Here is a 22,093-nt window from a genome sequence, read left to right as displayed (position 1 = left end):
TACACTCTTTTGGATGTTTTTCAAAGTCCCGAAGTGATAGCTCATTCGAGCTTTCTTTGGTCGAGGAGAGTTTGCAGTGTGCCTCTTGATCAAGGTCGTATTCAAAAATCCATGATTCATCACCTGTGATCACACGGCTAAAGAAATCTTGCTCATTAGCGATTCTTTCAAAATCAATAAACTTGTTTTTTCGAATGTCCTGCTGAATTGTGAGGTTTTTCGGCACCATTTTTGAACAGACCTTTCCGCATGTGCAAATGATCAGTTAAAATTTGGTGAACGGTAAATATGTTCAAAATTAGTGAGTTCACTCAACATTCTTAATGTTAAACGACTGTCTGAGTGTCCACACGTTCGATGTTGAAGACCTTCCTGAACGGTGTACATCTTCAATGTGTTCTCTGCCTTCCAAAAATGATTTGTGCCAGCGAAACTTGAGCTCGGGATAAAGAATGTTTCCTATAGGCCTATTTTAACTCGTCAAACATTCCACTTGCCGATTCTCCAAGCATTCACTAATAACAGTCACAAAAATCACGTCGTTAACGGAAGGAGTTGAAACTCTTACTGATCTACGGCAAGGTACTGATACAGTGCTCTATCAAGGACAACAGCGCAGGGTTACCAGATCGCTAGTAGTATTGCTAGTTTCATTACCTTTCTGCCACACCTCGTATTCTTTCAGCAGAGTTATGTTTTTATCGCTGTAAGTTTGTGAAGTAGACATTTAAGCTATTTCTTTAAATATCCATATTATTAAAGACGGGTACTTATATATAAAGCCACAAGTAGTGTATAATAACTAATCTTTAAGTCACTACAGAACTGTAGCAATTTTTTATATGCAGTAAATTCAAAAACGTTCATATCAATAACAGGAATGTAAAATACTTCTAATAACGTTTTGCTTATTTTTGAAGGTGAGGGAGGGGGGGTTGATTATTTTTTGTAAGACATACTAATACTGGAAGTATAATGCGCTGATTCAAAACCGGCCACTGCAGATTGACATTTTTTTTTTCGAACCGGACCCTAGAAATGAATCTCGACGCTCCCACTCGGGTTAGAATAGGTTGGTAACCAATAGGGTAGCCACCTCGTACAATAACAATGACCAAGAAGAATAAAAAAAATCATATTGTGTAAGATCGATATGTTTATCTACGTATGAATGCGCCATGATAGTACATTTACCAGAAGAGAAGTATTTTACAAATACTCATGAACAATTTGATTGGTGATAAAATAAATGCGTATAATTCAATTACAACAAGAAAAATTAGTCAAAAATATAATGATTGAAATTAAGTGAAACTCTTCAGCGCTTTCAACGTTTCACTTATAAAGGAATTCCTCTAAGGCCTAAAATTCAGGTCGAAACGTTGGCACAAATAAATAAGTTATTTATTTTTGAATCTTTGCTGACAGCACCCCTACTGTCTTCCTCTCAGATATAAAAAATGGTAAAAGTAATAAATTAACTACAAATCAATGAACTCTTCTTAATTTAACATTAGGTTTAATTTTAGTACATTTTTTTTTTAATACAAAATAACCATAAAGTAGATGAATTTCTTCTAACTGAATGAATTCCATCAGAACATTAGCCATTCCTGATCGTTTCATGTGCGTGTTCGGCGCCGTATTTATCGATCATAGAAGAATAGAGAATTTTAAAAGAGCCTATCTGTGCTGAAAATAGTGATAAAATTCAAAAGCGAGCTCGTGAAAAATACTGTAAAAGCAAGACTTCTTTACACAAGTATATAGAAATGTCTAGCTACATTTATAACAGGAAAAGTTTATAAAGGTGCTCATTACTTTTGGTGGTTCTAAAATGATGGACAACTTTCAAGTCCTGCTTGAATAGTGAATTTATCAATAATATTATAGCGTCTATGTTGGTTAAAACAGTTGGGCTGAAAAGTTCGTAGGCTAACATAGAAAACAATTTTTTTTTTTTTTTTTTTAATTTGATTTTATTATACATTATAGTAGCCTTCGGGGGCGGTACAACGATTATAGTGGTCATACAATTTTTCGATACCACTCAAAATAGGCCTCAGTTCGGTGATTACTCCTTCATCAGCGCTAAATTTCCAGCGAGCATTCTCTGCAGGTCTGAGAACAGGAAAAAGTCGCTGAAGGCCAGATCTGGAGAATACGGTGGATGCGGAAGCAATTCAAAGCCCAACTCATGAAATTTTGCCATCGTTTTCTTTGATTTGTGACACGGTGTATTTTCTTGCTGAAACAGCACTTTCTTCTTCTTCAAATGGGGCCATTTTTCCGCTATTCGTCCTTCAAACGCTCCAATAACGCTATATTAATCTTTATCTTATTTGTGGTTAGGAGAGCCGCGGTCACATTAGTGAGATCGGATGACACACATCTTGCCTCCAGGGAGCTCACTATGTGTCCATGTCCAAAGTTATCAAAAGCACCAACCACCTCCAGAAAAACCACCGCGCATCTTTTCTCCTATATTTTGGGATGTTTTATGATCGCGTCGATGATTCTGGCGCTTACATGTGCTCCCGGCAGAACTTTGACTTTTGCTGAAGGTGACCTGCTTTCTCAATTCAGTATCCAGAACCTTTTCGATGATTCGGCGCACAATCGAGTATATCGTTATTGACCTCCCGGATGAGATACTTTTTGGGTCTCATTTTCCCTTATTACCAATAAGCGTATTAGCGTAGAGGCTCTGGTACATACCCCACCTTCAGCATGATCTCCGCAATATACTTAATGATGTATGTTTCATCGAAGTATTTTATTGTGCGGACCAACACACCATCCGACCCCGGCGAACAGATTGTCCTAGTTCAATTCTCTCGGCCCTCTGTTAGTCTGAACTGATATTTCCTATATTCATCAATAATTTACCAACAGATACCGAAACCTTTTCACCTGCATGGAGGATTCATTAGGAATCAATATAAAAAAATATATAATTGGTTTATAAATATACATGTAATGAGTAAAATACTAAAATAACGATTATAAAAAAAATATATAAATATGATAAATATAACTTTAAAATGGTTAATGATTAAATAAATAAATATATGCATACAAACATAGAATTATAGTTCATATAATTAAAACTATAAATAAATAGCAATAAAGAAACAAATATGACAATATTTTAAGATTGAGAGTCGGTAAGTTAAAATATATATACAAACATTAAAAACACACAAAATGATAAAAACATCAAGTGAGTTAAAAATGTATAAATAGGTTAAAAATTGACTAAAAAAATATGTTAGTCTCTAGGTTAAAATATATATACAAACATTTAAGATATAAATATGATTTTTAAAAAAACATAAAACTCGTTAAAACAGAATAAATAAGTTAATAATTGGAGAAGTTTGTCGGAGGGTGCGGTCAGCAAAGAACAACATAAATAAACAAAACCATATTTATTTATTATAATATTATAATAATTTATAAATTTATTTATTAATTATAAAATAAAAAAATATGGTTTTGTTTATTTATGTTGTTCTTTGCTGACTGCACCCCCCGACAAACTTCTCCAATCACTAATATACGGTCAACTATCTACACCTCATAAATAAGTTAATGATTGGTTAATATATCTGAGTCACTATGTAATAAGTCAAATTACAAAAAGAAAAAAATATATAATACCAGAAGATGGGGGTAACACCCCAAATAAAATTAAATATAGAGTATTAAATAATATTCTGAAATAAGTTTTTTCACCTCACCATCTTAATACATAATTTAATATTTATGTTCAAGAAATAAAGTATTTAAATAACACTTTAATTGACATGTTTATTTATGATACAGCTAGATTCTCACAAGACTCTTATGTAATTACAGCTAGATATGAACTGCAGACCATCCTTTACGATCTTCAAAATTATTTAAATACATATAAGTTCAGTATGGATAAGACAAAAAACAAAGCCAAAATCTTCAGACTAAGATATTCAGGGTTTCTTTTCCAACTACAAATAAATAACTGTCCCATATATTGGAATCCCCAAACAGAATCAATGAAATACCGAGGAATAATTTTAGATCTATTATATTGAATTTCAAATTAAAAGAAGCTTATCCCAGTCTAGTGATATAATTTCCAATTATCAATACAAAAATGTAAATTAGAACAAGAAAGCACAATTCTCCTATCACGTAATATTGCAACCATTATTAATGCATAGCTATGAAGTTTTTCAAACATATAAAAATAAAGTAATGAGCATATCTGTTAACTCTCTGTGGTTTATCAGAAACAGATAGTTATATGCTGCATCACAAAATAGTTTCAAGAGTTATCATAGAAAATTACCCTTCTGAGGAGAAGATGCTCGGGGATGTTGTCAGCAAAGATATACAAATAAACAAAACTTATTTATTTGAGCAGATGTTCTGACCTGAATTTTATGCTACATCAGGGTGACTTGGGTAGAGATGCAAGTGGTCCCCACCAAGTTTTGTTTATTCGTGTACTTTGCTGACCACACCCCGGACCATCTTATTCTCATATCAATTTATGATCAATTATTAAAAATTACTCTTAGTCGAACATGCAATCCCACACAGTATTGGCACGCTCTCCACTGCTATAAGACTCAAACTCAGACTTCTCCAAGATATGTTACAATTAAAATAATTTTATTTTACCAAGACTAATTAGTACCAGTTATATTATTGCTTTTAAATTATAAATTTATTTATTTTTCTTTGTAATGAAAGAAGGTGGTCCAGGAGGCAATAAAAAAAATTAGCTCAAAATAATAATAAAAAAAATAAAACGACTTATTATGCAAGTCAAAGTGTTTACTTAATGAAATAAGTAAACCCTACATTTTCCAGGAACTACTTCGTAAGTATAGTTTTCTCAGTTAACTATTATTTTCAGTTGACTAAAGATAAGTAAAAACTTTGTGATGAAAGAAATTTCTTGTATTTTTTAAGGTTACTACTATGCAGCATTAATGCTTTTAATTAAAATTTCTGGCTTCAAATTTACCTATTGCCGACTTTATAAATATACGAAAAGGTAAAAAATTACAGAGAGAGAAGAAATTTAATTGTGGATAATTCCAAAGTTTTGTTGCTTTTTTAAAACCACTGTAAACTAGGGTAGAACTATAGGTCATCAAATGAATGAAACTTTCACGAAATAAAAATTTCGTGTCATCTTATATTCCTAGTTCAAAATATTTTTTGTTTTTTATAATACTTGTATATAGAATCTTAATATCCCGGATAAAGTCCTGCAAAGAGGAGTGAGCCATGTTTTACTTAAAAGTAAATACTAGAAAAATCATCACCAAAATAAATATTTACGTACATGTACTAGCTTATACTTTAAGTAGATACTGGATTTGTCATCGGCCTAGAAGACATGATCCGACTTGTCTTCTCTGTAATCCCCATTAGGACTCTTCATTTGTATCAAAATGAACTTCTATTTTAATCTTTTTTTATGTGAAAGTGTAATTATAATATAATTATGTCACAGAGTCAAGAAGAAGTGTAGGCTTAATGTGTGAGCCAAAGAATTCTTTAAGTATAATTATTATCATCAAAAACCATGAAGTAGAGCCCCAGATTACTCAAAAAATGAAGAAATATTTCTATCTTTTGCCGAGAACTAAGAGCTCCATCTCTTGTATCTTCGAAATGACTTAGAAAATGATCAGAAAGGTAATCAACACTTTCACTTGAAAAAAGCAACAAAACTTTGGAATTATCCACAATTAAATTTCTTCTCTCTCAGTAATTTTTTACCTTTTCGTATATTTATAAAGTCAGCAATTGGTAAATTTGAAGCCAGTAATTTTAATTAAAAACATTAATGCTGCATAGTAGTAACCTTAAAAAAGTAAAAAAATTAAAAACTAGAAAGTTCTTTCATCACAAAGATTTTACTTATCTTTAGTCAACTGAAAATAAGAGTTAACTAAGAAAACTATACTTCCGAAGTAGTTCCTGGAAAATGAAAATATAGGGTTTACTTATTTCATTAAGTAAAAACTTTGACTTCACTAAACAGTGATATTTTATTTAAGTAGTTGTAAGTAAAGACTTATAAAACACAAAGAAAAAGCACAGGCTTATTTTTATTCAATTATGAGGTAGAGGTGAATCCTAATGTGAATAAGTCAAAACTTAATCATTGTCTGAAGCCAAATACCGTATTTACATCACTTTACTTTTGAGACAATTCCCTATATAATAAATCTTTCCTGAAGTTATAGGAGGCAAATTACCTCCATGGTCCCACACCACTGTTACTAGATATTTACACAGAACCTCGGATGAATTACTCTGGATAGTGATGAAAGCTTAATTTCTTATTATTAGAATAATATAAATTTGTCAGCAAAATTTGTATGAGATAGAATTTACTCTTATATAATCCCATATAATATATTCATATCATAACCTATTTAAGCATTCTATAGTCAACATATCAAAAAATCAAAAAAGGGAAGGGCTTCGTGCTCTACAACCTGAAGTCATCTTAACCCATATCCTCTTTTATCCCCCAGTGGAGCGGTCCTCCCTGTCCTTTGTACACCACGGCCAGCGGCTCCTGGGCCAATATTGTAACCCCCGCCTTCAGCGGACCAAGCCCCTTATAATGTCATGTGGCAAAGGAAGGGCACCAATTACGTATGTATATATTTAGAACTATATTAATATTGTTATTTATCTATTTAATAAAAGAGGTAAGAAGAAAAAAAAAATCAAAAAGTATTACTTTCTCCTTTCAGTACAACAAGCGCCCTCTCCCTGAAGTCTGTAGTAGAGTACGATAACAGACTAATGGGCAGTGTAGTGTACCTGGGCGTAACCCTTTACAGAAACCTGACACTAGTTCGCAACTCTCATAAGAAAATAAAGCTAATTAGGACCAAGACTTACAGGCTTAAACACCTCCTAACCTTTCTCTCTGCCTCACATTACTGATATACAAAAATATTCTCATACCAGCCCTTCTCTACGTTGCACCTATGTTGGCTAAAATAACATGCACAACAGCGAGGAAACTCCAACAGTTTCAGGGTAGTATCCTGAGAGGTATTGCAAAACATACTACTTTACAAAGAGTGAAAACTGACTACATCCATATGACACTTGGACTGTCAACAGTGACAGAATTCATCTCATAGATACACATAAAATTCTTTTCTAGCCTCCAATACAGCACTAAGCTACTATTCCAGACAACCACAAAGATGGCAAACACATATAAACAGTCTGACTCACCTGAGAACTTGCTTAATATTAAGTTAATAACTTACTGACTACAGGCATTAAGAAATCTGGTGAGCCCCGTCATTAGACAGCGGACTCAATCCATTTTCCAGGAATATCCCTTTCTTCATTCCCCTCTTATAGCGCATATGAAATGCAGTAAAAGAGATTTGCACTCATTATTGTTACCTACCACCATATATCAAACCCTATACACCCATGGGGCTTAGAAGAAAAAAAAAATGACAGTTCAAGTAGCATTATCATTGATCATTACTCCATAGTTCATGAAAATCTTATTAAAAAATCAATATTTCTACAAAATAGCGCTTACTATTATTTCTGACTGCTAATAGCGACCAAAATAAACACTACATTTGCTTTTCAAAGACAATAAATGAAATATAAAAAAATTATGATCTTTACATATCATGATTAGTAAAGACTGTGTTCTCTGATGATAAAAAATGACAAATTGATCATCATCATATTTTCAAAAATAATGAACATATACAGAAGTCAGAGTTGGGCAAATATTAGCTATAGATGAAATTAATAGCTAATACTGTCATGGATATGATATTTATTTATTAATGGTTCATCCATGAATAAGGGTCGTATCCTTGACAATTTTAGGTGTAGTTTTATCTATAGCTAATTTTTGCCCATCCCTGACAGAAATACTAGTATAAAATTTTAATTTTCTGTCTTTTATCAGTTGTAAAATATTTTATTAAATACCATGATACCCAATGCTCCGATATTCACTTCCACTGATAATACCTCAAACTTATCATTGCAAAGTTCTGGCATATTTCTCATAAATAACCTGTAGATAAAATCAAGAAAGTACTGTAGATAAATTCAAGAAGATAATTACTTCACAAAGTAGATATAAAACAATGTTGTCACTTAGCCACATCACAATTTTGCCACTCATTTTAACCACTAATGAAACAAAAAATACAACTAATTTAACAACGTAATACAACATGCAATAAAACATATGTACCATTACAACCCGTGAAGAGTTGGTACTTGGTGAGGATATACTCTTTTACAACAGTTGTGGAAGGAGGTGATTAGGTCAGAATTACACTCGACCACCGGTTTTACCTCTAATTAAGGGCATCCACTTTATAAAGGCTGGGTATACCCTATCGACTCCAGGGCAGATCCACATATGATTTAACAGAATAAATAATTACAGCAGGACTCGAACTCAAGCCAGGGAGTTGAAACCTATCTTGGCTCCATGCCTTACTCAATGAGCTAACCTACTCCATTTTAATTCAATACAACTAAATGAAATTTAAAGAAAATTATTAGGAGCAAAAAGCTCAGTTTCATCAGTAATTACCAAAAGGTTCAAGGCTATATTCCAGACCTCTATGTGGCTTATTACTATATTAGGCAAAGTAACATAATAACGCATACCTATAAGAAGAATGCTCAAGAAATAATTAATCCCCAGCATCCAATAATCACATTGGAAGAAAACTACGGGAACAAATGTTGATAAGGCAAAACTAATTATAGATGGTAAATGAAGTCAAACAAATGATCATAGCGAACATAGTCAAATGGATGGTCCAAGTTTTCATAATATTAATAACTAATACAACTGATAAATAATAAATAATTTTAAAGACAATTACGAATGATTTTATGAAAATCAAATAAAATGTTAAAACTTAAAAGCCCTTGGATAATCAAGGAGAAAAAAAATCATTTTTGATTTCATTCAAAATAGTAAACCAGGGTTTTAATTAAATCAGACTAAATGATTATTTAAAATCATCAAACAGATAAAATTTACAATAAAACGAAGCAAGTTCAGTTCAATAAATAAAAATACAAGTAACTACATTAAATTACATGGGGACAAAACAAGATTGCTAACAACAATTCAAAAAGATAATAGATACTTTAGTTACCATCAGAAACTTGAAATTAAATAATAAAACTTTTAATCAAAATACATACCAATTTTAGAAAGATGTCATTAACGAAATGTTCAGTATCATCTTTAAAAAAAACAACACACGAACTTTTGACAAAACCCGGCGATTTGACAAGTTAAGAAATAATTTTATCACTAACATCGATAGCACTATATCGATAGTCCAGAACGCTAATCAGGCTATTCATTTCTTATTTTATTAATCATAATTATTTATCATACTATATATACAACTTATAAATACTGGTTAAACCTATTTTTATTCAATACAATAAAGATTCTGTTTTCATGACAGAAAAATAAACCTTAAATATTTCAATAAAAATAAAATTGTTCATATTAGCGAGAGAATAGTTTTATTCGTTATCAAAATGCAAATAAAATTAAAATTCTTCTGTTATCTGATCATAAATATATACCTTTTTAAAATAACAAAGAGTATTTTTCGTTTTATTATTTGTGATATCGATTTTTTAAAACTTTTCAACATAAATTTTAATTACATATTTTTGCTGAATTTTAATAAGGGCTTTAATTTTTTTTAATGAAAAATGTTTATGTTTGCACGTAAAAATAATTATTTTTCTACTTCATGTTTTCATTTATTTATGATTCAGTTTTTAGTGGCAGTGGGGTTAGTGTTGGGGCAGTGTTGGAAACAATGATTTCTGGATGTATTTTTGTTGACATAAAGAAAGGAGCTGATTTCTGTATTATTTGAATGATTTTACTATTCAATAAAATTAGTATTAATTAGCGTTTAATGTGTTAATAACTGAAAATAGAGGCAATAAAATTTATATTTTTCTACAATAATGGAATAATGCTTCTTAAGGCAATTATATATTTTACTCTTTATTATATCTCAGGTAAATAATTTATTTTATTTTGTTTTGTTGTGTTTTTTTATAAGTAGTCTATAAAAGTTACTATACTGTACCTTTTTGTTTTTACTTTTTGACATTGTAGTTGTTTGTTTTCTTTGTTAATGAGTGCATGCTTTTATTGAAGGCACCTGTGCTAATGAAATACAAGAACCTGAGGAAGTATTCGGAGATGAAGGAAGTAATTTGTCATTGCCATGCCAAGGGGAAAAGCCAGTTACTGGACCCGTAACATGGAGACATCAAGGAAGAGTTGACGAGAGGGGTAACCATGAGAGTGTGTTGCCTGACAATTCCCTCTCATTGATAGACTTGAGCAAGGAAGATGCAGGCATCTATACTTGCTATTTACAAGATGATACGATTATAAATCGAATTATGGTCAATGTTAGAAGTAGGTACCTCCTATAACCATATTCACTCCATAAGTTCTTAGTTTTAAGAACTAATGGTTTGTTTTTAAAATTAGTAATTAAATGGTTTTCTATCATCTTCTGCTAGTTAGCTATGAGTTCTTTCTGATAAATAACATAATGGAAATAGCTTGAAAGTGTTAGATTCATAACTATCACCTTTTATTAATGTGTTTTCTTCCTATTAAGAATTTCTATTTTTGAAAGACATTCAATTTTGAGTAATAGTTTCCTATTGCCTGTCAGTTGTTGAACCTTTCTCAGTGTGAGTGATTATTTATAAATATAATGACAAATTCTTTTAAATGTGTATATTCTTATTGGTATAGGTTGCTATATTTTAGAATAGAACATTCTGTTTATAGTGCTGTGATGTATTACCTTTATACTTGACACTGCTCCAATGATTTCCTGTTGTTTAGTTTCCGTTTATCAGAATTAGTCTTTGGATTACATTGAATATATGTTTGTTCTGGTTTCACTAACACAGATTATATTATTGAAGTAAACAGATCCCTTAAACAAACTTTACTTTAATCTCTTTATATTTGTTTTTATTCATGATTTAAAATGATTGGTAAATTATTACGAGTTACATTAGCAATTGAAAAATTATTAGACATAACCCCTATTTAAATTTTGATTAGTATTATTTAGTTTAAAATTAGCTCAAATGTAGAAAGTTTTGGTGAAGGAATTTCTTGAAGTTTTAAGTTTGGTGGAGGATTTTCTATAAAATTGAGATTTTAAATTAATATATTTCTAGAAAATAATGTAGCATTATATTTGGGTTTTTACTTGAATATTCATAATATTCAGTATTAAAACTATACTTCTATGAGTTATTATTGTTTTATGTTTTTTAAAAGGTAAAAGTAATTATGTTTGAAGTGGAAAATAGTATTTAAAAGTAATTAGAAAGAGAATTTTAATAGGTCTATTAAAAATCTGTGCATGCAATCCATTCCCGTCTACATTAATTACTATTCTATTTGTTCCTCTCTTATCCATTTAAGGATAGATATAAGCAAACATGAATATTAAAAAGGATGATCTCACTAAATAATTATGAGTGTTGAAATTAAAAATATTGGTACTTAAAAATGCATAAAAGATATTTTATGTAAAAATATAAATAATTATATGTGTTTATTTTGCATTGTTACTTATATAGAAAATCACTGTGTTATTTTTGAAAATAGAACTTTTAATTTTTAATAAAAAACTTAAGCTAGCGATAACCATTCAACATATCTTTCCAAAATTTTTATATAGTTTTGATTTTTTTTTTTTTTTTATTTAAATCTTGTTCTCATCAAATACAATAACTAATATAAATTTCTACAAATTTTTTATTGTATTGTTACTTAATATTTTCATCAAAATCAGTGAATAGCTTTGAAATATGTATACAAATTTGTTTTGAAATGATCTTTGTGACATATTTTTTAAGTTAGTTCTTAATTGGAATTTTTACTCCTCTTAAAGACCTCCAGTGTGGGTCAAAACGTTGGTTATCTTTTTGACCACTACCTAAATTGTATTATCCATCAATACAACTAATATAACTAATAAACATTTGATATTACAAATATCACAGTTATTATTTCTTTTAACAGATGTTAATTTTTTACATTCATATTTAATTAATGTTATTTTGATATAACTCAGCAAGAAACCGATCATAAACCATTAAAAAGATGCCCTCATCTTCAATAATTAATAAAACTGTGAAAGTATAATTGTATCTGTAAAGAAGTGCTTAGATTATCATAATATACCGAATTGTTCTTCAACATCCATATTTTCAAGCTTGTTTTCAAAATTCTTTACATGTTTCATGATCGTGTATCAACAATTGACTAAATATGCTTTAAGTTTTATTTATAACTGTTTAATTGAGTATTTTGTAAGAATCAGTAGTGCTTAGGATTGGGGAAGGAAGGAAAAAGATATTTGTTTTTTAAATCTCTTTTTTTAGGCTCACGAGATGATCCTATGACAAGCAAATAAATAGATATCAAGTTTACATATTATTTTGACAACTAATTGTTAAAGGTGGTTCCCAAACTGCCGCGTGCAAAGGCTACTTTCTGAAAATATTACAAAAAAAAAAAATTAAAATAGTAAATATATAGTGCATTCCAATATTTACTTTGCTCTGATTTTTCTTCTTTTCCTGCATATTCAATCGCTCTAAGGATAATTGTGCCACAAATTTTTTTAGAGAAACAGGAGTACTACTAAATTATTTTAGACCAAGAAGGTTGCCACAGTGAAAAAAAGTTAAGGAACGGCGAGTGTATATGATGGGAGACCATGTGCATTGTTGATAGTGGTCATGAAAAATATTCCACTGTAACCTTTCTTGTTAGTTCTATGTTAACTTGATTTCTTGAGTTTTGTTTTTGTGAATTTGTGTCTGAATTTTTTTTTTATTTGTACTTATCATCTTTCTTCAAAGTTTTTGTTTTAAAAATGATTTAAATTTTGGAACAGCATTATGTCGTAGAAGATAGCGTCTAAAAGTGCTTCTACGTGTTTGACAAACAATGGTAAATTCGTGCATGTGCAAGTGTGATGATTGGCAATTTGTTTTGGCTGGTACAAGTTGGACACAAATCAAAGGACGCTTGTGCTGTATTCACACGTTTGTGTTCAGTTAGTATTGTTTTAGAAATTTGCCAATCAACCAAGGCCAACAGATAAATATTTTTACTCTCTATATTTTAATTAATTAAAGAATTTCTCCAACCTTCGGATTAAATAATTAACTTTAGTTTAAGATTATATATTTTAAAATTCTATCGATTCAGTGTAGATACATTATTTCAAATGTTAATCAAGCATTTTATTTTTGATTTAACATAGCATAAATATATATTTATAAACACATTATTTGTCTAAGTAATTATATTTAAAAGTTTCTGATATAGATTCTGGAATAAAGATGGAACTTCTAAGTTAAGTGGTGCTATTTCTATGAATTTTTGTAATCTAAATGATTAGTTTGGCACTACAACACGTTGACGCGTCCAGGCCTCCTCAACCAGCAGCCTCCAGAAGTTTCTGTCCTGCACTGCTGTCATCCAGTTGTTGACGCCCCAACCCCTCGCATCCACAGCCACACAGTCAATCCATCAAAGTCAGGGGCTGCCAACTTACCTCTGATAGGAGTTCCCTGTTCCTCCATCCTGGGCATATGTCCAGCCTATATCAGACGATATCGTTTGATAAGACTAACATCAGGCTCACTAAAGAGGTTGTAAACCTCTTCATTTGTTCTTTGTCTCCACTCTATCAATTAACACCAGTCCAAATATATTTTGCTCAAATATGGCCAACTTCTGATATGTCTAAAACCTACTTTGCATTGATATCTATGTTTTGTTTCATTTGGTATATCTTTATTTTCTTCCTTTTTACGATGAAAATCAAATGTAATAGCCAAAAAAAGTCAAAAGAACATACAGGTGTGTCGATACAAATGTTTTTTACTTCCTTTGTTTAACAACCATTTGTACAAGTCTCAGATTTGTGAAAAGTTGCAAATATGTAGATCCAGCATAATGTTTAAAATTTATGCCTCAACTTCAACTGTAAAGGATCTCTTGGGGATTTACTTATCGACTGAGTGAGAGGAAGTTGTTAGCTGTGATTCAAGTAGATTGGAAAATTTATTGTGTAAGTGTTAACCTACATTAAGTGTAGTAGACATCAATAATAATTGTATAAAATCAACGGGTTTATGAATTATTTAGCCAGCGATTATGGTGAAAACCATTTTAGAAGAAAATACTTTGTATACATGATTACTTTGCTACACATATTTCTGTAAACAAAGCAATACCATGTATATATATTGTAATAATTTTAAAAAATATAAAAAATAAAATAAAAAGAATCTAGATCGTTTTTTAACTTTTTTCAAATATGAAAGAAATAACTTTGGGTTCAAATTAAAGAACACTAATATCAAATGGATAATAGAATTATATTTAAACTTTTATAATATAAAAAGACTCTTAATCTCAGGGCGTATGGTTGCTAGACAGTCAGAACACTAACACTTTTACTATTAACTTAAATTAATTAATATCTATTTTACAATGAATTCAAATTTAGTTATAACAAAACTAACCAAGCTCTACGATTTTCTTGATTCCTAGTGTCTTCTTTGTTCTTCTATTGTTGTGGCGTCCAAAAATGGCTGTTCACAAGTTGCCTCTCTCCTAACAAAATGGCTTCCAAGCTTTCCCGCTTCCAGCCGAAGTACGTCCTATCACCAGGCAATCCAAGCTAAGAGTGACACAAGTTCACAACCTGCCTTGAGGTTCCACGTAAACATCGATTGTCGCACAACAGTTTGGGATTTTTCCAAATGATTTACTTTCTGAATATTATTCATTAGAACTATTTCTTGATTTCTAATTTTCCTTTAATTTACTATATTTTCAATTATGAGGGGACGAGTTAAAATAGTTTTTATGATATTTGAAACTGCTCACATGGACTTGGCCATCTTGGCTTTGTTTGGAATACAACGTATTTCTTTTAGACAAAGAAAACTGGTTAGCTTGCTTTATAATTTAAAATAACAAATAACAATATTAAAATTATATATAAAATAAAACATATTAATAACCCTTTATACATCAAAATATATTATTTACTCAAAAAGAGCATATTACAATATACTACATACATCTATCTTAATACTAGGTCTATAGAAGGTTTTATCCGTTTTTAGAATAAAACATAATTCATTGATTCACATCAATATTAAGTAGGACGCAATCCCGTACCCATGGCAACTGATTAAGTTCATTTATACCTCTTGTATTTTTTTACTAACTCCAACTAGGAATAAATGCTACAGAAGTGTCACAAAAAAAGGGGGGGTGACTTGTGATGTTCGATGAGGAAGGACGTCATAATTAAAACTCCGGTAACTTAGCAACCTGTTTCTGGCTTATAGTTTTATAAACAAGATTACCTGGAACTGAGATAACTGCCAACTCCGCATTTTCTTCCGTTAATGTTAGAAATTGTGGGTCCAATGAAATTTAAAATTGACTCAACAGGCACTTTTGGCAGTTGAAATTACTGAAAAAATTCTTTATCCGACTACTGTGAAAAATGATTTGGTCAAGAACAGAATACTTTTTTTTTTCATTATTGTCTGAGCAATAATTCTTAATAGTCTTCATTGTCTATCTCGATTAAATCTATTTTATTGAATTTGGAAAAAAATGTATTAATACAATGCACCTTCGTTAGATAACAGATACAAGTGGAACTATGGAAGGTTACTTACTTCAATGTAGACTTACTATAAATCTCAGTTTGGCTGGTAAAGTTTACTGTGAGATTTGAAGGTTAACTTTTCTGGTACTACAAATAATTATTGTTCTTACTCAAGATTTAATAAATCATAGTTTAATCTGTGATTGTACATCCGGCCCTAAATGGTAATGCCAAGTCACATACTGCTTTGAGGACTCATCTAAATCTTTCAGGGCTCGGCTGGGAAGTTCTTTCTTATTCTAGTTAGCAGCCTTGATTATCACTTTTCCCTGTCCTTATAAAAGAAAAAGACACGAGGCACAATTTTATTTTCCCTCCAGTAATTCGATATACCAATATAAGACAGAGTAAAGAGACTTAACTTCAATTTTTTTATTTATAGAAATTTTACCCAAAATTATGTATGAAATTAGATCACAACTTTTGACCTCCACTCACTCTACAAATGAATCCTTTTCAGCTGAGGTCAGGATCCTAAATTTGTAGGAATACAAATTAGTCTATAGGGTCTGGTTCTTTATTAAGTGTAATCCTTTTTCATGTTTCTTTTGTTTTATAAAGAAATATTAGATTAATATAAAATATAATTTATTAAAACTACTTAAATTTCCATTAATAAGAACAACAACAACCTTATAAATGTTTCTTATTTCTGCCACCAACAGCACTTATGGTCGCCTACCATGTACACAAGTACTGTATTAAATTATAATCTGTTTTTCAAATAATACCACATTGAATTTATCCTGATAAAAATAACATTGATACATAAAATTTTATTGGAAGATCGTTGATTGACCGTGTGTAATATAATAGGAAGATGGTCGGTCCGGGTGTGATAAAAAAAAACTCAAATAGTAATGAAACTATTTAATGTGATTGCCCTCACTGCAGGGCTAAAAAAGATTTTTTTTACCTTATTTTAGAATTTGTATCTTTTTTATCCCTGATGAAGCCCTGCAACGTGTGGTGAAATGTTGGCTCACGTTAAATTATTAATTAATATTTGAATTTTTCCTTTGACCGACGTGGATCATCTTCCTTTTATAAAATTTTATATTATTCTTGTTTTTTGTTACTTTTAACTATTTTAATTGGTTATATATATATATTTTTATTTTTAGCCCCTCCTCCAGCATTAGTAAACGTGACGATAGTTCCTTCAACAATCCTAGCTAATCTCTATTGGGAAGTGGAAGACAGCGGTGGCTACCCCATTACGCACTTCACTGCTCAGTATCGCTTGAAGCACACCCCTCCAGGACAATTGCCCGACCCTTGGCACAGGGCTATGCCACCCAAAATCAAGCCTACAGCAGTAAGCGTTTATTGTTATTCTGCACATTTTGCTTAAATAAATATTTAAACTAATGAAAAAAAAAAAAAAGCATTAAACCCTATTGAAACAGAGTGGAACTGAACCTAGTGTGCCATTACTGCCTAGACAGTAAATGTTTCGTTTTTACCTCGGGGTCATCTGATGCATGAAACTTATATATTAATATAAGTAATAAATTATATTCTTCTAATACTGTAGATTATTAACTGATTGTTATGATAAAGATCAATATCCCAAATTAATTTTTACAAGTAAAGAAAACTGTATAAACTAATTTACAAACAAACTTCTACGAAAAAAAAAATATATATTTACAGTAGTAGATAGCATAATGATAAAATTCAACCGCCAGATTTTTCCCCAATTAAGGGTAGCTATTTTATGAGGCTGAGTGGACTTCAGAAGGTCTCCAGAACCCACAAGGTTTATTCGCAGCTACAGTAACAGAATGAATAATTACTGTCATTGCCGAATCCTTGGAGTTAGTAGCACAGCTCCTTACCACTGTGCCACTGCACTCCATATATTTTATATACATCTGGAATAATTTAATATTAATTTTAGTTTTTGAAAGATAATAATTATTAAAATGTAAACTTTTGGGGAAAAAAACATTATATACATTAAATAAAAAAAGGAACTTAATAAAATTTATAACTATTAAAAATCAGATTTAAAAAAAAAAAAATTACAATAAATTGATTATATATCATTAGCGACATAAAATAAAAAATGTCTTTATAATCACCCTGGGTGATTGACGGGACCCCCGCTGTGGGATGATTGCTCTTGTACTTGTGGAGGAAGATAGAAAAAAGTGCGTCCAACCACCGTGATGAGTAAAACGACAGTGTTGGCTAGACTGAAGCAACTAATATTGAGTTGAGATAAAGAGACATATTAGCCGGCGTATGTACACAATAATTGTCTACCTAAAGTATTAATTATATCTCTGTAGTATAAATAATAACAAACTAATGTACAATGCTTACAACTATAACAGATACATTATGATAAATCATGGTACGGAATTAATTATTAAAAATTTATTGGCCTCAACAGTTATTGTTCATGTGAAATATTTATTTTTAAATTAAATTTAAATGTATATATTTGAAATTAGTCTACTTTCTTAACAGTACTTTGGATAAAAAATAGTTTATTGTATTATTAATTTTTAGTGTTATAAATTAAATTGATAATTTTTATTCCCATGTATGTTTTTTAGACACAAATCGATATTTACCAGTTGGAACCAAACTCAACTTATGTTTTCCAAATTTGGGCTAATAACAAACTCGGCTGTGGGAAAATTGTTGAGTTAGAAGCGACAACTAAACATGATAATCAAGAAATAGGTATGAATGCATTATATTTTGTTTTAAATTTATTTATTACTTTTATCAATCATTTGTTACATGTTAAATGTATTTACTTTTTTTTTTTAGTGAGTCTCTACTCTGTTAAGTATTTGCAAAATAAAATGAGGTTATTTCTCTTGTAAACTAAAGTAATAAATGTTATATTATAAATTAATGATCTCTATATCGATTTTCTATATTGGTCAACATGACTGTTTTTGAGCTATGAATTGAGAGAAGCGTGTTAGATATTGCTAAATCGTTTTTGAAAATAAAAAGTAAGAGTAGTTGAGCTCCGACACTAAGGTTGTATTTTCCTCTCATTTTTGTTTGGAAAATAGATTTTTATTTTTATTTATTATGAACAAGGGGGAATTATCCATCTTTACATTATTAATTATCAAATAAAACTATACAAGAACACATAATGGTGAGTTAGTAGTTGACAGTGAATTTATCTAATGAGTAGAAGGTGAAGGTGGTTGGGTCTTCGATCAGTAAAGAGTAAAAACTTATTTATTAGTGCCAAGTCCACTTGGCTTTAACATCTTGTCCAAGCAGCCCTCATTAAGGCTTCAAATTCTGTTCGTAATAAATAAGTTTCGACTTATTTGTATTTTTCACCGACCGCACCCCTAACCATTTTTTCATTATATACAAGAATACAATTTTTATTTATTCTACTTTCATATATTTTTAATTTTTACTTATATATTATGTATTTTTGTGGATCTTGAGGATCAGTCAATAAAACAATTACAAACATTTTGCAGCTTTATTGTTTGCAAAGTCATGCCAATTGTCTATTACAGTAATATAGAATGTACTACATTAGACAATAATATAGGTCCGGGCCAGAACTGGGAGCTAGGTCAGAGTCCTGGCCCAAAACTAGAGTTTGTTGTACCACAGCAATGTAGAACATTCTATAATAGACACTAAAATTATGAAATATCGTTTCCAAGTTATCTTGTTGACTGATCCTCAAGATCCATAAAATATATGTGTGTGGTTTTTTTTTTTTTTTTTTGGTTTTTTTACAAGGGTTGGTGGAAATCTTCAAAAGACACGGATAGGCCCGTACCTACTACACCTACCGTTCATTCCTCTCCACAGGACTGCCACTAGGCATTACTTTATGGAGGGAAATGGCTGAGTGCCGCCTCACTTTCTTCACATGGTTTTCACGTTTCCATGCTAGTAGCGTCTTCTAGCCCTCTCTTCCTCTCTCAACCTCTTGAGGAGGCCTGTGGTGAATTTCTTCACTGCGTTCCAATGCTGGTCTGAGAGGGGCATATAGCTCACCACGTTTTCTGGTGTGATGCGTCCTCCACACACTCTCTCCAATTAACTTCCTTCTGCTGCAAAATGAATGCAAGTGAAAAACACGTGCTCTGCGGTTTCCTCGACAGTCTGACATCCAGGGCATTCTGCGGTGTTGTCCAGTTTGAAGCGGTGCTGTATTGTCTTGTCAGGAAACTCTGGCAGACGTCTTGTTCGCTGGTAATGTGTGTGTGTGTGTGTTAAAAATGAAAATATATAAAAGTGAAGGAGGAACTCAGAAAACAAATTGTGAGCAACTGCTCAAATGTGTCGATACACAGCATACTGATCAGCCAGGCAATCGACAATATTTAAAGGGATGAGAGCATTATTTGTGGCAAGTCGAACACATTTACAATACTTAGAAAAAAATTATTCCTGTATAGTTTTATTTTTTATGATTGTGGGTTTAAATGAGCTTCTAAAAGTATTTTTTCAATCATTTTGATTGATAATTAATAATTTTATTACTCAAAAATCCTTTTTAAAAATGATCAGGGAAAAGAAGAAGAAAAAAAACTCCAACACCAGCTAAGTTCAGTTCACATAAAAATTTTCAATCCTTGAATTGAATTAGGAGGTGTAAAACTTTTGGAAAGAGTAAAATTTTGTCTGGTATTTGCTCTCACTTTTGCGGAATTAAAATTTTTTTCAAAATATTTTTATGCCTATGTTTCAATTTTTAGAGCTTGCAAAGCATTTTCTGGATGGTGCGGAAACATTTGACACAAGAGTGTGGGTAGCAGCAGTGGCTGTCGTGATGGGAACCCTCATTGTTCTGGCCTCTGCCACAATCTATATTCTTTACAAAGAGTCACATCTTGCCGTCGGTAAGAAAATATTTTTATGTAATGTATCTTCAACATCTGAAGTAAGAATAATGTACACAATAGTTCTTGAAATTGGTCAGTTGTTGATTTAAACAAAATCTCAACCCATATTTTTTTATACCCAGGCTTTATATATTTACACTAAATATATATTTTTTTATACATTCGAGCCATTTTAACTTTGAATATAATGGCATATTTTGTATATACAGTTGAGCTATATTTAGCATGAAATTTTTCTATTAAGATGAATACCAATGAGAACAGTATGATGTTCGCCATTTTTGATATCAACAGCTCATTTAGCCTAAAATAAATATGCCTTTTAATTACTAGTTAATTTAGGCAACTAAACATTTGTACTATTACTTATAAGGGGTATTCATGATCTATGTTAAAGCGTGTTAAATGGAAAAACTTGTGTTAAATTGAAAAAAATTGTCTTCTTTTGCCGTGGTAAAACGAAATAACATTTAACATAGCTGAGAGTCTGTTACTTGGTCAGTTAAATCGAGAATGACGTCACACAATAGACCAGTTGAGATCGCCGCCATATTAGTTGTTGTGACTTTCAATACAGTTGTCAATTAGCTCATCTTCATTCTCTTCTTCACAAGTTCGAAGATCAATAAGACACTCATATGCTAAACTTTCACACAAATTCCACTTTTCACTCACTCTAGGCATGTTTTAATTAATTACTTAAATCAAAACTGAAGTAAACAATAACATGAGGGTCTAGAAGGAAGGTTATAAACATAAAGGCTTATACAACAAGTTACTGAGAAAATCCGCTAGGGACTCTTATGCATTTAACGTTTAACATGACTTCAAATAGGGCTGCTCACAATCCTATAGTTATAACATTTAACATGGTGAAACATATAACATTTAACACAATATCATGAATACCCCTATAGTTCCAAATTATAAAGAAGATGGTCTGGGATGTGGTTAAAATAAAAAAAATAGTTAACTACTATTTATTTGCTGACGTTTCACCCCACTTTGTAGAGCTTCATCAGGACTAAAAAGATACAAAAACAACTAAAATATTTTGAGATAGTAGGAATAGTAAGAAACAAAAAAGTAAATTAAGGTAGGGTTAAAATATATAAATGTAGGTGAAAAGAAAATTATAAACAAATGAACAAGAAGAAGAAAAAAAAGATGTTATAATATAAAATAAACGATAATGAGAATATAAAACTAAAATTACCTAAACTATTAGGTTAAAAATGAACAGGAGACGTAAAAATAGAATAGCAGATATAAGAAAACAAAATTTAACGTTCTAAAAAAATCTCTACAAAGTAGATCGATACATCTGCAAATAAGTAGTTTTTAACTATTTTTTGTTTTATTCTGACTGCACCCCGAACATTTTTTCATAATTTTAAATAATACTTTCATATAATG

General features: G+C 30.8%; 2 protein-coding genes across 6 annotated transcripts in view; one reads left to right on the top strand and one right to left on the bottom strand.

Moving 5' to 3' along the window:
- The window catches only part of rdgB (retinal degeneration B), a 184,052-nt gene extending 174,697 nt beyond the window's left edge, over nt 1–9,355 (bottom strand). For both annotated transcript variants that reach the window (XR_001344934.2, XM_014438141.2), the window contains exon 1: nt 9,241–9,355. The gene's annotated coding sequence lies outside the window, so the exon portion shown is untranslated. The remainder of the gene's footprint in view (nt 1–9,240) is intronic.
- Nucleotides 9,356–9,854: 499 nt separating this feature from the next.
- LOC106692223 (protein turtle homolog A) overlaps nt 9,855–22,093 on the top strand; it is a 17,083-nt gene continuing 4,844 nt past the window's right edge. For all 4 annotated transcript variants that reach the window (XM_067047469.1, XM_067047468.1, XM_024360977.2 and 1 more), the window contains exons 1-5: nt 9,855–10,086; nt 10,229–10,495; nt 16,946–17,139; nt 18,389–18,518; nt 20,531–20,674. In XM_067047469.1, coding sequence (XP_066903570.1) covers nt 10,041–10,086; nt 10,229–10,495; nt 16,946–17,139; nt 18,389–18,518; nt 20,531–20,674 — 781 coding nt within the window. In that variant the 5' untranslated portion in view covers nt 9,855–10,040. The remainder of the gene's footprint in view (nt 10,087–10,228; nt 10,496–16,945; nt 17,140–18,388; nt 18,519–20,530; nt 20,675–22,093) is intronic.

The sequence above is a fragment of the Halyomorpha halys genome, unplaced genomic scaffold (assembly GCF_000696795.3).
Source record: "Halyomorpha halys isolate HHAL.00 unplaced genomic scaffold, Hhal_1.1 Scaffold53.1, whole genome shotgun sequence".
Classification (NCBI taxonomy): domain Eukaryota; kingdom Metazoa; phylum Arthropoda; class Insecta; order Hemiptera; family Pentatomidae; genus Halyomorpha; species Halyomorpha halys.
This window is presented reverse-complemented; position numbering and strand designations above follow the sequence as displayed.